Raw genomic sequence first — 16808 nt, 5'->3', positions numbered from 1 at the left:
TAATGATGTTGATGTGAGCCATGGCTACAGACGTGAGTGCTACGTGTCGGTAATCATTTAGGCAGGTTACCTTAGTGTTCTTGGGCACATGAACTATGGTGGTCTGCTTGAGACATGTTGGTATTACAGACTCAGACAGGGAGAGGTTGAAAATCAGCGAAAACACTATTTGATACCATTCTATTGGTTCCGCTCCAGCCGTTGCCATGAGCCCATCCTCCACAATTAATGTGCCACCAACCTCCTGTGCTTTACACTAAGTGGGTAACTGAACCACTTTACTCTCCTCCTGCCAGCAGCAAATAGATAGAGACAGAGGTGTTTCAGCACAGATAAAGAGAATCCCCCAAATGATGGCTAATCTAATGGAGCAATTAGATGTCTAATCTGAAGGCAGTGATCCCAGAAGCCAGGAGACAAAGAGAGCCGTCGGGGGAAAACAGATTTCACCCGCAGAGAAATGAAAATGTACTCTACTCTCAGATGATGAGTAGTCCATTCCCAAAGCATGTATTCGTAGTGAAGAAGGTAGCTAAGTCTCCCACTGACAAGATATCAGTGGTAGACGTCAATAAGTATGACAGCTTATTTGAATGCCATTGAAAGGAGTTCCCATTGGATGGTGATGGTATTTCACTGTATCGTTGATTGGACTTTTTTTTAATCCGTTATTTTACCAGGTAAGTTGACTGAGAACACGTTCTCATTTGCAGCAACGACCTGGGGAATAGTTACAGGGATTAATGAGCCAATTGTAAACTGGGGATTATTAGGTGACCATGATGGTTTGAGGGCCAGATTGGGAATTTAGCCAGGACACTGGGGTTAACACCCCCACTCTTATGAGAGTGCCATGGGATCTTTAATGACCTCAGAGAGTCAGGACACCCGTTAAACGTCCCATCCGAAAGACAGCACCCTACACAGGGTAGTGTCCCCAATCACTGCTGGGGCATTGGGATATTTTTTTAGACCAGAGGAAAAGAGTGCCTCCTTACTGGCCCTCCAACACCACTTCCAGCAGCATCTGGTCTCCCATCCAGGAACTGACCAGGACCAACCATGCTTAGCTTCAGAAGCAAGCCAGCAGTGGTATGCAGGGTGGTATGCTGCTGGCAGGTTAGCTGAGTCCTGACTCCACTTAGCTTTTGGAGAAGTCATTAGACGAGGGGTTCACATACTTTTCCCAACCTACACTGTGAATGTTTACACAGTGTGTTCAATGAAGATGAAAACGTATAATTGGTTGCGTGTTATTAGTTTAAGCAGACTGTGTTTGTCTATTGTTGTGTCTTAGATGAAGATCAGATCAAATTTTATGACCAATTTATGCAGAAATCCAGGTAATTCCAAAGGGTTCACATACTTTTTCTTGCCACTGTACGTGCTATAGCATTATGAGGACAATACATGAACATACAGATTATGGGTACCTTGAGAGATATAAAGCATCTGTGAAGAACACACAATTGAGTTGAAAGAAGAGAGACAATTGAAAGGACTATGAAATACACTGAACAAAAACATAAATGCAACAATTTCAAAGATTCTACAGAATTACAGTTCGTATAAGGAAATCAGTCAATTGAAATAAATGAATCGGGCCCTAATCTATGGATTTCACATGACTGGGAATACAGATATGCATCTGTTGGTCACAGATACTTTAAAAAAAGGTAGGGGCGTGGATTTAAAAAACCCAGTGAGTATCTAATGTGACCACCATTTGCCTCACACATCACCTTTGCATAGAGTTAATCAGGCTGTTGATTGTGGCTTGTAGAATGTATTCCCACTCCTCATCAATGTCTGGGAAGAACTGGGACATTTTCAGCTTCCAGGAATTGTGTAGAGACCCTTGCGACATGGGGCCGTGCATTATCAGGCTAAAGGCGGCAGATGAATGGTATAACAATGGGCCTCAGGATCTCATCACGGTATCTCTGTGCATTCAAATTGCGATCGATAAAATGCAGTTGTGTTCATTGTCCATAGCTTATGCCTGCCAATACCATAACCCCACCACCACGATGGGCATTCTGTTCACAACGTTCACATCAGCAAACCGCTCACCCACACGACACTGTCTGCCATCTGCCCCATACAGTTGAAATTGAGATTCCTTCGTGTAGAGCACACTTTTCCAGTGTGCCATTGGCCATCGAATGTGAGCATTTGACTACTGAAGTCGGTTACGACGCTGAACTGCAGTCAGGTCAAGACCCTGGTGAGGACGATGAGAATGCAGATGAGCTTCCCTGAGTTGGTTTCTGACAGTTTGTGCAGAAATGATTTGGTTGTGGAAACCCACAGCTGTCTGGATGGCTTGTCTCACATGATCCCACACGTGAAGAAGATAGATGTGAAGGGCTGGCGTGTTTACACGTGGTCTGCGGTTGTGAGGCCGGTTGGGCATACTGCCAAATTCTCTAAAACAACGTTGGAGGTGGCTTATGGTAGAGAAATAACCATTCAATTGCCTGACAACAGCTCTGGTGGACATTCCTGCAATCAGCATGCCAATTGCACACTCCCTCAAAACTTCAGACATCTGAGATAATAAAGCTTTTTCAGCTCATGAAACATGGGACCAACACTTCACATGTTGTGCTCATATTTTTGTTCAGTGTTGAAAAAATACTAAGATGACCACCCAGGACTTCCATTTCAGGTTGATTGTTTGTGCATAGACACATCATAGACACAACAACACAACCTCCAACTGTGTTTTTGCAGAGACACTGAATATATTTCAATATCAAGACACATATGCCTACCATCTATCACCTGCCTCCTGAAGCACCTTCTTCAATCTTTCCAACTCCAGGGGTGCTAGGCAGAGCTCCTCCTTACCTTGGAGCACTTACAGCGAAGGGGAAGAGTTCCACAGAATTCCCAGAATTGAAGACCATACCAGAAGTTGGGATTAGTGTGTTAATGTTGTTCAAATCACAGGCATGGAATATGGCAGCCATGGCCATGTTTCCAGGGAAGGATGTTATCCCATGCCGACACGGGGGATAGAGACACATAGGCCTCATCCCTGATGATTTGGCAGTTTCACTATGGGGCTTTATTGTTACCTGCGGTAGGGATGGACAATATATCTCTCTTACCTTTTCTTATTAGGTGGTGGTGTTTATTACCTACTTACTACTTCATACGCCTGTTCTAGTGTTTCTCTTGAGTTTATTGACTAGACTTACCCGAAAGATATTGTGGATCAAGATTTACTGTAAGGGCTTAAAATGAACTAAACACTACGTCTCATTGCTCCTTCGCCTCAGCAGGGACGTTGATACATATAGGCAGCCGCACAGGAGGTAAGAGACCATACGTGAATAATGGGCAGGACAATAAGAGCAGTGAAACTGGTTGGCAGGGATTATAAAACGATGTGGGAACAATAGAGGTTAATGTCAGGGAACCCAGTTATTTAATGGCAGGTCTGGCTTGACGCAGCACTGCAGAAACTCCATAGGGTTTATAGTGTAGTAGTATAGGCAAGCTGCATTGGTTAACACTGTGCTTTCACTACAATACCTCCATATGGGCATTTACGATACTCGCTATAGCCGGGTCCATGTTCATTCGCAGCTGTACATGGGGAGAGAGAGACACAAACAGAGGTGAAAATGAAATGAAGGAAAAGAAAATTGGGGTTCAGTGCTTCAAGTGGAGATGGAGACGTATGGGTGTACATTATGATAAACACAATACAGTCTAGTAATGCACCTCTCCAGTACTGAAACACAGTCAGGGTCCTGGTAGAATAGAAGGCAAAATGTTTAAAGACCTAGTGCAGTCAAAAATGAGACTACAAAACTAAGGCAGCAGTCCTGTAATAGCCCACCTACTGCTGTCCCGTAATGTCTTTCATTGCTTCGTAGGAGCTAATAAACATGTTATATGATGGCCACAATACCATTATTTTGTCAAGTTTTTGTAACTACACAATATAAATGTTCCTTATGCGTTTACATGGTATTTCTTTGATATATATTTCCACTCTATGATGTTGGAATAATACTGTGAAATTGTGAAATTGATGCCCTTTTAGTGTAAGAGCTGTTTGAAAAGAACGCCTGAAATGTCTGCCTGTTTTGCTGGGATGTAGTTCTGGCCTGCCTGGTGATACCACCAGGTGGTAAATGAGTTAATAGACCAATGAGAGAGTTCCAAACCTCTCTGCCAATAACAGCTAGTTTCCAGTTTCCCCCTCCCCACTCAGACCACTCCCAGACAGATATTTCTCTTCATTTTTGACCATTTTGATTGAAAACATATATTCTGTGGGGTTACCACAGCAACGAGAGAAACCAGAGAGGGGGGAATGAGACAGAGATGGCAAATATATGCATACTCGTACCATTCACACTATAGGGCAAGCCTCAGACAGAGACCGTCAAGAACCATCACAGAAAATGTTAACTAATTAGCAACATTGCAAGTACTTACTACTTTTTACCATGTTAGCTTCCTTTAACCTAACTCCTACCCTAACCTTAACCCCTAACCCAAGGCCTAACTAATGTTGGCTACCTAGCTAACATTATAGCCACCTAGCCACAACAAATTGTAATTTGTAGCATATCATACATTTTGCAAATGTGTTACATATTGTATCAATTGCAATTCATAACATATTGTAAGAACTGCAAGTCTTAAAATATCATATGAATTGTAATTTGTGACATATCATACGAAATGGATGATGGACATCCACAAATGAATTCATATCATACGAAATGGATGATGGACATCCACAAATGAATTCATATCATACGAAATGGATGATGGACATCCACAAATGAATTCATATCATACGAAATGGATGATGGACATCCACAAATGAATTCATATCATACGAAATGGATGATGGACATCCACAAATGAATTCATATCATACGAAATGGATGATGGACATCCACAAATGAATTCATATCATATGAAATGGATGATGGACATCCACAAATGAATTCATATCATATGAAATGGATGATGGACATCCACAAATGAATTCATATCATACGAAATGGATGATGGACATCCACAAATGAATTCATATCATATGAAATGGATGATGGACATCCACAAATGAATTCATATCATACGAAATGGATGATGGACATCCACAAATGAATTCATATCATACGAAATGGATGATGGACATCCACAAATGAATTCATATCATATGAAATGGATGATGGACATCCACAAATGAATTCATATCATACGAAATGGATGATGGACATCCACAAATGAATTCATATCATACGAAATGGATGATGGACATCCACAAATGAATTCATATCATACGTAATATCGATATCATACTAATTGGAGTGTCCCAGATTTTATTTCCTCTATGTTACATCTACCCCTGAGTCCAGTTGGCAAGGACAGGCTACACACACACACACACACACGCACACACACACACACACACACACACACACACACACACACACACACACACACACACACACACACACACACACACACACACACACACACACACACACACACACACACACACACACACACACACACACACACACACACACACACACACACACACACACACACACACACACAGCTGTGCTGACTGTGAGTAAGGTAAATTTAGCTCCATTTATTTGCTATGGGAACACATTGGAGTGGGGGACTTTGTTCTACACATTGATTTTAAGTGGGTGAACAGCCATGGTAGAATAACATTTTAAGACATTACCATATTTTAAGTAGTTTAACTAAAAATGAAAAGTGACGACTATATGTAATCTATCAATATTGGAAGCATCATAAAAGTGGACCTGCGTTAATAAAGAATTGTATACCTTGGCATACAATAGTTAACGAACCTGGAGCCAATGTTCTGTATGCTCTGCTTCCAAATCAGCTGGAAAGAGTGACTGTTTTATAAGGTCCAAAGTCAATCCAAAGGTAACAAGTGTCAGAACTATTATGTATAAAAACTCCCACTTTGTTCACATCACTGACTTGGAACCAAACTGAACACACAATCAGCTAGCTCTATGACTTTGCCTACACTTGGGCTTTAGAAGCCATAGGGAGTGATTGGAATGGAATATCAGATCCAGGAATCTGTCATTTTCCACAGTTCAATGACAGTACAAAAGTAAGGGATAGTCTTCATGTCTTTCTTAGTGCTGTACTTCTGACTCCTTGGCCATCAGAAGTTTAACTGTGTTACTGGTTGACATGGGAACTCAGTTTTGGCCCTTGGCTGTGATCAGACAACGATCTACTTCGGGCAGGCAAGCCCCCTGTTGAAGATGACGATTGTTTAACTTAAAAGGGTGGAAACCACTTAGTAGATAAATAAATTAAGAAGAGACTGTAGATCTCTTTGTTAGATTCAAATTCAGCAAGCTGAAAATGCATGATCAAATGGTTTATAAAGACTTCATAAACTCAGTTCACCTCATCATGAGGGGTCGCAGTTGCTCACTAACTGACTATCAATTAACTGACTATCAGTGACTGACATAACACAAGAAAAACTGATGACATGCAAACAAATTTCGAAATGGCACCTTGTTTATTCTACTATTCTAACTCGCAACTGTAAGTTGAGACCCCGACTGTAAGTTGAGACCCCGACTGTAAGTTGAGACCCCGACTGTAAGTTGAGACCCCGACTGAGTTCCTGACAAATAATAATACTGGAGATCCAAGTCATTTTCGGAATGACTCTTAACAAACTTTTATTATACTGCTTTTTTCATTTTTTTTAACCAAAGGATAAAAACAACAGGGGTATTAGCGATGGCTGCCCATAAACAAACCAGCTCTCCATTTCTCTATAACTACAAGGATATGGCACACAGTGTGTGGGCTTAGAGACTTTTAAAATAATTGTCCCTTCTGGGCATCCTTACTGAGGTCATTATCCTGCCCATCTGCCAGTTAAGTCTGTGTTTTTAAGAAACCTGCTTCTCTCTCGTCTCTCTATCCTATGGTTGAGTTCTAAGCACACACAGATGGTCACCCTCCTTGTACTCGTGCTGCCATGAAGGGGGAAGGTGTGCCATATCTCTGTTCAAAGTAATACAATTACTTATTGTGCCAAGTCTCTCCAGTCCCCATACATGAGTACTTGTCCCTGGCCAACTGTCGTCAGGCCTCTGGGACTGAAGTAGTTAACAGAGATATGCCCTGGGGTAATACTTTCTGTGAGGTACTTGAAAGTATCAAGCAGTAATTGTCCCTCAACTTTAACCTGTTTCAAACCCACCACTCTTTCCTAAATGTTTGACACAAGCCATCTTATTCAGTTGATGACTGCAACATAAACATGGTCATGAGTGATGTTATGTTAATTTGTCCACTGATCCAGGAATCCTAAGACAAAAACAAGCTGTGAAAAGTATCCCTGGTTCTGTCCACTACAGTGCTATACGTAGGATCCTAAGCTGTACTACACGCATTATTCAGCACCATTAATCCAACAGGCCCTGTCAGGCCAACACGCAGCGCAGTGGGAGAGGAGACAAAACAGCAGCAAGTACACGCAGTGCACACACATACAGGCATGTTAGACACTCACACACATGCACCTGTCTGCTCTAAAAGGATTACACTTGTTAAGCATCTTTTCAACAAGACTACAACCCACATCTCCAAACCACATTAAGCTTACAGCGGGTCAGCTGTTTAACAGAAAGGTTTATATACCTGTTATAAACAATGTTCCTGGGTTTTAAAGTAGTCTCTACAGAGACAAACACTGAGGGCCTATCTTGCTATCTTGTAACACCCGATTGTAAAAGGCAAGTATTTCACAGTGCGACCCAACCTGGTGTGCAGTGTTAAGGCTCCTCACACGGCCAGGCAGCCATTCTCATTAGGAGTGCTAAATCTGAACATCACACTAACACACTAACGAGAGGGAGAGAGCAGCCTGACCCAGAGCATGGGAGAGAGCACAGCTTGCCGTGAACTACCATCACACATACTGTAACACAGTGTGTTTGTGTGCTCACATTAGTGTGTGTGCACGTGAGTGACAAATAGAGAGAGAAGAGAGAGGGAGAGATAGAGCAAGAGAATGAGAGGGCAAGAGATAAGATTATAAGCGTCACACACAGTCAGCCAGAGGGAGGCAGCAGTCCAGGGATTCCAGACCAGGGCTTCAGGCTGCAGGGCCGAGACACGGGCAGCTTTACACGCGAGACCGACAGGAAGAGGCTAATGAGAGAGCAGGGCCTAAGGCCCAGCCTGCCCTAATGACTTCTCTGCTCCTAATGGGAATGTACAGGGGGAGGAAGACCACAGCCTTCACTGATGCTATGGATAGAACATTTAGACATTATCAGTGATGTAATATATGAATTGTATTGGGAGGAGAGCTTCTGATGTACAGTGTATGCCTAAACTGTACCTGGAAAAGAGCTTCGAAGTTATCAAACTCTCTGAGGGTGTTTTCACACTTGGTCTTTTTCAGATATTTTTCGTGAACTCAATGTGGTTCGCTTATTTTGTTATTCAGTGTGAACACGTCAAAGAACTCAGACCCCTCAAAAGATCCCTCGAAGCGTACCGAACTGAGAACGTCTCGAGAGGTGGGTTGAGTTCGTTTGAATTCCGCTGTCCAGTGCTCTTTAAGGCAATGTGAACACAAAGCTCCCCGGGTTCACTTGTCATTATTCCCACACGACAGACTAGACGACCGCAACACTATTTCCTCTGCCATAACCCCTCACATTGGTGCCACTAAATCAAGAACATGATGATGTGCAGGTTCGTGGAAAATAAATGTTTTTGGATATTGATAGGTGATTGTCAAGGATGCACAGAAATTCCAAAATATGTGTGGAGTTTTGTACTGACACGAATTTCAGATAATTTTTTTGCAATATGTGCTCTAGTATAAGCTAAGAAAGCTTCATACGCTGTTTATTCAATTATGGGGTTTGAATAGTGTGAGAAGACAAAGATATTTGGAGAGTATCACAACATAGGGAAGGTACAAAATCAAGGTCCGTGCAATCCAGAATCCTTGAAACGTCACAACTGACGGTACCCCATTGAAGTTGTCATTTAAATGGTTACGGTAAGGGTTAAGGTTAAGGTAAGGGTAGGGGTTACAGTTATGGTTAGGATTTAGCATAGGAACATCCCAAATATCTCAGATAGCACAAGCCTTCCTTTCTAAAGATAGCAAATGTGAATGCAAAGAGAACTGAGTTATATACCTTCTTTTAATCACAGACTTCACTTTAAAGAGGACTGAGATTGTTTCTTTTAAAGAGGACTGCTGCATATGTGAAAATACCCTGAGATCGCCAGGAAACTCAAAACTGAGTCCAAGAGTACATTTTATGAATACCCACTATAACACACATGAGAGTGGTTTTTAAGGGCCACTTGGTTAACATCGGCTTTGGGACACGCTCACTTCCTGTTATGAATGCTTTAGGGGCATGAAAGGCACAAGTGCATCACCAATAACAACCGGGCCAAATTATAGGGAGAATACGAGGACAAACAAGTAGTAACCTGCAATCACAGGCTTTTGATGATGCCACGTTAGAGTCCCTATACTTTAACTCTAGAATCTAGATACACGACCAGCAGTGTGAATTTGAAAGTACATGTAGGCACAATTTTGTGCCTCTGGTCTAATAAAATGGGAACTACTTGACTATACAAAGTAAGATCCTCAGCATATTAGTCATTCAAGCATTTCCAGTAGTCCCAAAACAGGGATTGATTTCACTAGTAAATGCTAAGCTTTACATTTGAATACACATTCAATGACAACATAGGCCTACTCTGCATAAACTGCTGCATACAATTTGTCTCCATAAGCTCTTTTGAGTTTGGTTGTGGCACAAATTATGTTACACAGTTTACTGGACATTTGTGCTTATGTGACGACATTGGAGTTGCTCTGTATGTAGGGGCTCTGGTTCTGACTACTCCATGTTCCCTGTGTATAGCTCTAAAGCTGGGTTCTCTCTCTGCTTCCTCTCTCCTCTCTGCTCTCCTGAATGAGCCCTAATCCGACTCGACTGTGAGCTCACCAAACACAGAGCCACAGACACACAATCCACCACACCACTGCAACACACACACACACACCGGCAGCCCAAAGGAAAGTGCTGACGGCCGGGGTGGGCCGTGCTGGGTGATTACTGTGGGCTATCGGGTGGGTGATGGACTTTTGCTGAATGTGGAATGAAGTAACTAACCATGCACAAAACAAACAGGAGGACACGGACCCCCGCAGAGATTGGCTGGCTGATCTCAGGGGGAGATTACAACCTAGTTGAGCCTGATGCAAACACAGAGGCACACATCTATCTGCCACACCACATGTCCTATAGACTTGGCTTCAGTAGAGTATACAGTGGTGAGGTAAGGTTTTATGGGTCTCAGGCAGTTCATAGAGAAGAGAAGAAGAGCACAGCACAGTGTGATATGGTAGAATACAGTAGAAGAGTAGAGGTGTAGTGGTAAGGTGAGATGAGAGCTAAGGTACAGTAGAAGAGTAGAGGTGCAGTGGTAAGGTGAGATGAGAACTAAGGTACCGTAGAAGAGTAGAGGTGTAGTGGTAAGTTGAGATGAGAGCTAAGGTACAGTAGAAGAGTAGAGGTGTAGTGGTAAGGTGAGATGATAACTAAGGTACAGTAGAAGAGTAGAGGTGTAGTGGTAAGGTGAGATGATAACTAAGGTACAGTAGAAGAGTAGAGGTGTAGTGGTAAGATGAGATGAGAACTAAGGTACAGTATAAGAGTAGAGGTGTAGTGGTAAGATGAGATGATAACTAAGGTACAGTAGAAGAGTATAGAGGTGTAGTGGAAAGGTGAGGTGAGATGAGATCTAAGGTACAGTATAAGAGTAGAGGTGTAGTGGTAAGGTGAGATGAGATGAGATGATAACTAAGGTACAGTATAAGAGTAGAGGTGTAGCGGCAAGGTGAGATGAGAGCTAAGGTACAGTAGGGTAGGAGTTCTCAGCAGGTTGCTATCAGCTGGAGGTAACCCTGACCCTGTGGTGAGGAATGAGACTGGACTGGTTCACAGGAAGCCAGAGTAACTCTCTTTTCTCTCCCTGACAAGGAACAAAGAGACCCTTTTTCCCAGAATATTGGTGTGTCGCGTGTGCCAAGACATACTTCCGTTCAATCACCTCTGAGGATTCTAAGAATTGTATTTGCATCTCTCACTGTGACATCTATCATCAGTGAAAAGACACAAGAGTGAGCGAAACATTGGCACACACTAAAAGAAAAAGTAATGCACCATGTACATACAATGTTGACAATCCATTCTAGCCAGGTACTTCCAGAGAGTGTTTATGGGGTCAGCCTATGGCGGCCTGCTAGGCCAAGTGATAAGCACCATATATGTCTACTGCAGAGGCTTGATGTCCTTGTTGATAAGAGGGCTGTTCAGTACTCCTGTCCCCTTTGCCATTCGCAGAGCCGCAGATGCATTCAGAATACCAGAGGGCATAAATGAAGGTGTATTTACATACTTTGCAGCTTTGAAACCCCTATGAGAGTCATCACTGAAATAAAACACAGATGTCTTATTAGGATTAAGCAGAGTGTACTCAGAGACTAATAGACAATGGTCTTTACTGTTTACTGGAATTCATGTGGAAAGAGCTGCTGGACCATGTTACACAGTCCTATAAACATAGGGGTGTTGCATAGAGTATCTCACGCTGATCTCTGGTGTCTTTCAACACATCATGACTGAATGCAGATTTAAACAATGCCACAGCTACACGTTTTCCTGACTTCCCATACAGTGTGTGGTTTTAAAGGGTCAAAGGGTCAGAGGAAAAAAAGGTCAGTCACAGAGAAGCAGGATATCTGAAGGTTGCTTGCTATTTTCACCACAAATATTGGGAATTAAAGGTTCAAAACCTGTCCCAGAAAATGCTAATAGAGTAATTCCAGAAGTGGTTTCAGTGTGGAAGACACAATCACACGGAAGGTTTTGATCCAGAACTGGCTATGCAAATGTCTCAGTGGGTTCAGCAGCACAGGTGGAGAGAGGAGAGGAGGTTGTATGGGATGGAGGGGTTGAGAGAGGGGTGGAGATATGGGTAGAGGAGTGGAGAGATGGGTAGAGGAGTGGAGAGATGGGTAGAGGGGTTGAGAGAGGGGTGAAGAGAGGGGTAGAGGGATTGTAAGGGATGGAGAGGTTGAAAGAGGGATAGAGATAGGGGTGGAGTGGTGGAGGGAGGGGTAGAGGGGTTGAGAGAAGGGTATAGGGGTGGAGACATGGGTGGTGGGTTGAGAGAAGGGTGGAGAGGTAAAGAGAGGGGTAGAGAGGTAAAGAGAGGGGTGGAGAGGTAAAGAGTAAGGTGGAGAGGTAAAGAGAGGGGTGGAGAGGTAAAGAGAGGGGTGGAGAGGTAAAGAGAGGGGTGGAGAGGTAAAGAGAGTGGTGGAGAGGTAAAGAGAGGGGTGGAGAGGTAAAGAGAGGGGTGGAGAGGTAAAGAGAGGGGTGGAGAGGTAAAGAGAGGGGTGGAGAGGTAAAGAGAGGGGTGGAGAGGTAAAGAGAGGGGTGGAGAGGTAAAGAGAGTGGTGGAGAGGTAAAGAGAGGGGTGGAGAGGTAAAGAGAGGGGTGGAAGGGAAAGAGAGAGGTGGAGAGGTTGAGAGAGGCATAGAGAGGTTAAGAGAAGGGTGGAGAGATTGAGAGAGGGGTGGAGTGGTAAAGAGATGGGTGGAGAGGTTGAGAGAATGGTGGAGAGGTTGAGAGAGGGGTGGAGAGGTTGAGAGAAGGGTGGAGAGGTTGAGAGAAGGGTGGAGAGGTTGAGAGAAGGGTGGAGAGGTTGAGAGAGGGGTGGAGAGGTTGAGAGAGGGGTAGAGTGGTAAAGAGAGGGGTGGAGAGGTTGAGAGAGGGGTGGAGAGGTTGAGAGAAGGGTGGAGAGGTTGAGAGAGGGGTGGAGTGGTAAAGAGAGGGGTGGAGAGGTTGAGAGAGTTGTGGAGAGGTTGAGAGAAGGGTGGAGAGGTTGAGAGAAGGGTGGAGAGGTTGAGAGAGGGGTGGAGTGGTAAAGAGATGGGTGGAGAGGTTGAGAGAATGGTGTAGAGGTTGAGAGAGGGGTGGAGAGGTTGAGAGCCGTACCTCTGCTGATCCTCTGCTTCTCTCCAGACAGGATACCAGGAGTATCAATCACACTGATGCTCTCCAGAACAGGGTTGGGCAGCTGGGCACACACAAACCTACAGGACATAAGACAAGATTTAAGAAACACTTTAGATAGACCAACACTGAAGAATTACAGAGCCTACATGATCAAATCTGACACAGAAAAAGAGTCGGACGGACATAAGACAAACACTCCCAGACTGACACATAGACACACAGACAGATAGTTGGGTTTTCTTCATGTAAAACAAAGTATTGACCACTTTGGACACAGTTTGTCTTAGGATTCAAAAAGGCAACTGGTAATGTTTGACATTCAACCATTTTCCAACTGTGACATTGGCTTTTTCATATCTATGGAAACTTGTTCACACGGATGTCGGAAATACAACTGATAATACATCAGAATGTTAGATACATAGTTGAGCTGAACTCTACCCTTTACTCTTGGAGTCTTCACTGCTTAGGGAACATGCATTATACACATGTTTATCTATTTAAACTGTTTTCTGAGCCAAGGCAAATTTCTGTATACTTACTGTGGTACGACAAAGAGCGGCCGTAAGCCAAGAACCCTAACAAACCTTACTCCACACATTTGTTCTGCTACTTAACATCAGAGCCACCTGCTGAAACCATCACAAACCATGTGTTCATATCCTCTCCCTTAGGACACACGCTATTAGACCACAGCCTTGTGCTGACATTGGAAGCCCTACGTTGATTGCTCCCTCAACCTCTCGTGATCCAAAGTATGAATAGCATATTTAAGAAACACTTCATAGGTAATGAGGCAATAAGCAGCGAGCCCTTTACCCAGAGCGAGGTGTGAGGTATGTATGACACGCGCACATCAGATGATAAGGGTTAACAGACCCACTGACGGTCTGCCACTAAAAGGGGAAACACCTGGACGGTGAGCAGAGGGAAATTCAATCAGAGGTGGAATGTAGAGCTTGTGTAGCAGGTCTCTCCTCGTGGCATGATATCATCCTGTGACATGATATCATCCTGTGACATAGTAAACACAGCTACCGTTGAGGCAGGCTAAACTTAACTTTCACTCTCGCTCCTGCACTCAGTCCGCCTCCCTCCCTTTCCTTCTCTCAAGGACTGTGAGTTCCATGCCAACTGAGAAATATTTAATACTTTGGCATCAGTAAGCTAAGCAACTTTCATTGCTTCCCTACATAAATCAAAGCGTGGGGGTATTCTCAAACAAATTGGAATTTCAAATTAAATTGTAATCTGAAACTTATTGGAAACTCAGCAGGAGCACAGAGAAACACTCACATGACTAACTAGTAGAGTTTCAGAGAAATCTTTTGGCCATTTGAGCTCAAAGCAAGTTTGAGAAACGTATTCTCCCAGGGGCCTTTAGAATGTGGAACTCAAAAAACTGATGCACAGAATTGATATTCAATGCTAATAAGTTACTGAACATTCACCATTCTATCTTGGATAAGGCATCTAAAAACAACCAGTAACAGTGCGCTTTTCATTTGCTGTATACAAACATGAGTCATCCAACTATATAGAGCAGGTATTCCCAAATTGGGATACACGCAACGCAGTCGGGGTAAGCCAAATAAAAATGTGATTCACATTTAAAAACAGTCCATTTTTACTTTCAACGGGGCTATACATTTGGGTGAGTTTTTTTCTCTCGCCTGAGTAGCCTCGTTTCACTACAAAAAATAAACTTAAACCATCTAGTGTTCAGTGAAAAAACAATACAATGTCAAATACAGGTAGCCTAGTCAAATAATTAACATCCAATTACATGAACCAATACTCTCTCCACTAACGGTCCATATGTAGCCAAACGTAGATGCTGCTCATTTTGGTATCTGTACTGATGGCGCAAAAGCCATAAAGGGCGATGGAGTGGTAACGCTCGTCCAAGCAGTTGCTCCAGACGTCACTTGGGTACACTGCAGCATCCACCGAGAGGCTCTTGCTGCCAAGGGAATGCCTGACATGCCTGAAAGATGTTTTTAACACTACAGTGAAAATGGTTTACTATGTTAAAGCAAGGACCCTGAACTCTCGCTCTTTTCTGCACTATGCAATGATATGGGCAGCGACCATGTAATGCTTTTACATCATACAGAAGTGCGCTGGTTATCAAGGGGCAAAGTATGGACACGTTTTTTTTTAAATTGAGAGATGAGCTTAAAGTTGTCTTAACTGATTTTCACTTGTCTGACCGCTTGCATGATGATGAGTTTCTCACACGACTGGCCTATTTGGGAGATGTTTTTTCTCGCCTGAATGATCTGAATCTAGGATTACAGGGACTCTCCGCAGCTATATTCAATGTGCGGGACAAAATTCAGGCTATGATTAAGAATTGGAGCTCATTTCTGTCTGCATTAACAAGGACAACACACAGGTCTTTACATCATTGTATGATTTTTTGTGTGCAAAAGAACTCAAGCTTACGGACAATGTCAAATGTGATATAGCAAAGCACAAGTGAGTTGCGTGTGCAATTACGCAGGTACATTCCCGAAACGGATGAAACAAACAACTGGATTCGTTATCCCTTTCATGCCCTGCCTACAGTCCACTTACCGATATCTGAACAAGAGTCTCATCGAAATTGCAACAAGCAGTTCTGTGAAAATTGAATTTAATCAGAAGCCACTGCCAGATTTCTGGATTGGGCTGCGCTCAGAGTATCCTGCCTTGGCATATCGCGCTGTTAAGACACTGATGCCCTTTGCAACCACGTACCTATGTGAGAGTGGATTCTCGGCCCTCACTAGCATGAAAACTAAATGCAGGCACAGACTGTGTGTGGAAAATGATTTAAGACAGACTCTTTCCAATACAACCCAACATTGCAGAGTTATGTGCATCCTTTCAAGCACACCCTTGTCATTAACCTGTGGTGAGTTATTCACAATTTTAGATTAACAAATAAGATGGTCAAATAAAGAGCAAAATGATTGATTATTATTATATTATTATTTGTGCCCTGGTCCTATAAGAGCTCTTTGTCACTTCCTACGAGCCGGGTTGTGACAAAAACTCCCACTCATTCTTGTGTTTAATAAACATATCGTTTAGTGTGTGTGTGGCAGGCTTACAAAGATGGCCACAAACAACATTTGAGAGTTCATTGACCCTGGTGCTAGAGGGGGTATGCAGCTGGAGGTTGAATGTTTGAAGTTGTACAGGACTATAAAAAGGGAACCACTGATATAGATGAATAAAAAACACTACATGTGGACTGTTATAGTCTCACCTGTTGAGAAATGCGTTTCCGAAGGCGTTGAGCTTCCTGAAGGGTTTCTTGGGGTCGACCACCAGGGCATTGCCAGGGATCAGCCCCTCCGTGTCTCCATGCATCACTGCAATGAAGGAGTCTGTGGTGGGCTCTGGCCCGATCCGCATTCCAGGGAAATCCTGTTCCAACAGGTATCTGGGAAGTAATAGGAGACATGGATCTCTGGTTATGCTTTTCTTTATTGTCCACTATCTTAGTTGACCTGTTACTTTACAACCCCTATACACCTGCCCTTTACATGGCAAACTTGTACTAATGCATCTTTTAAAATAAAATATTAGCAATGTTGAATTATAGGGTCACGGTCCAAGAGTTTATACTTGAATGAGAGTCTGAATTGATATCACAGATGTCAAATCTCTTCTAAATAGAGATTTGTG

General features: G+C 43.1%; 1 protein-coding gene across 2 annotated transcripts in view; it reads right to left on the bottom strand.

The window, feature by feature from the left end:
- The window catches only part of LOC109900769 (EH domain-containing protein 3), a 38394-nt gene that overhangs the window by 10999 nt on the left and 10587 nt on the right, over positions 1–16808 (bottom strand). For both annotated transcript variants that reach the window (XM_020496567.2, XM_020496568.2), the window contains 2 exons: positions 16387–16563; positions 13110–13207 (listed from right to left, as the gene is read on the bottom strand). In XM_020496567.2, the coding sequence (XP_020352156.1) occupies positions 13110–13207; positions 16387–16563 (275 nt within the window). The remainder of the gene's footprint in view (positions 1–13109; positions 13208–16386; positions 16564–16808) is intronic.

The sequence above is a fragment of the Oncorhynchus kisutch genome, linkage group LG12 (assembly GCF_002021735.2).
Source record: "Oncorhynchus kisutch isolate 150728-3 linkage group LG12, Okis_V2, whole genome shotgun sequence".
Classification (NCBI taxonomy): Eukaryota; Metazoa; Chordata; class Actinopteri; order Salmoniformes; family Salmonidae; genus Oncorhynchus; species Oncorhynchus kisutch.
Note: the sequence above shows the minus strand (reverse complement) of the source record. Positions and strands in the feature narration are given on the sequence as shown.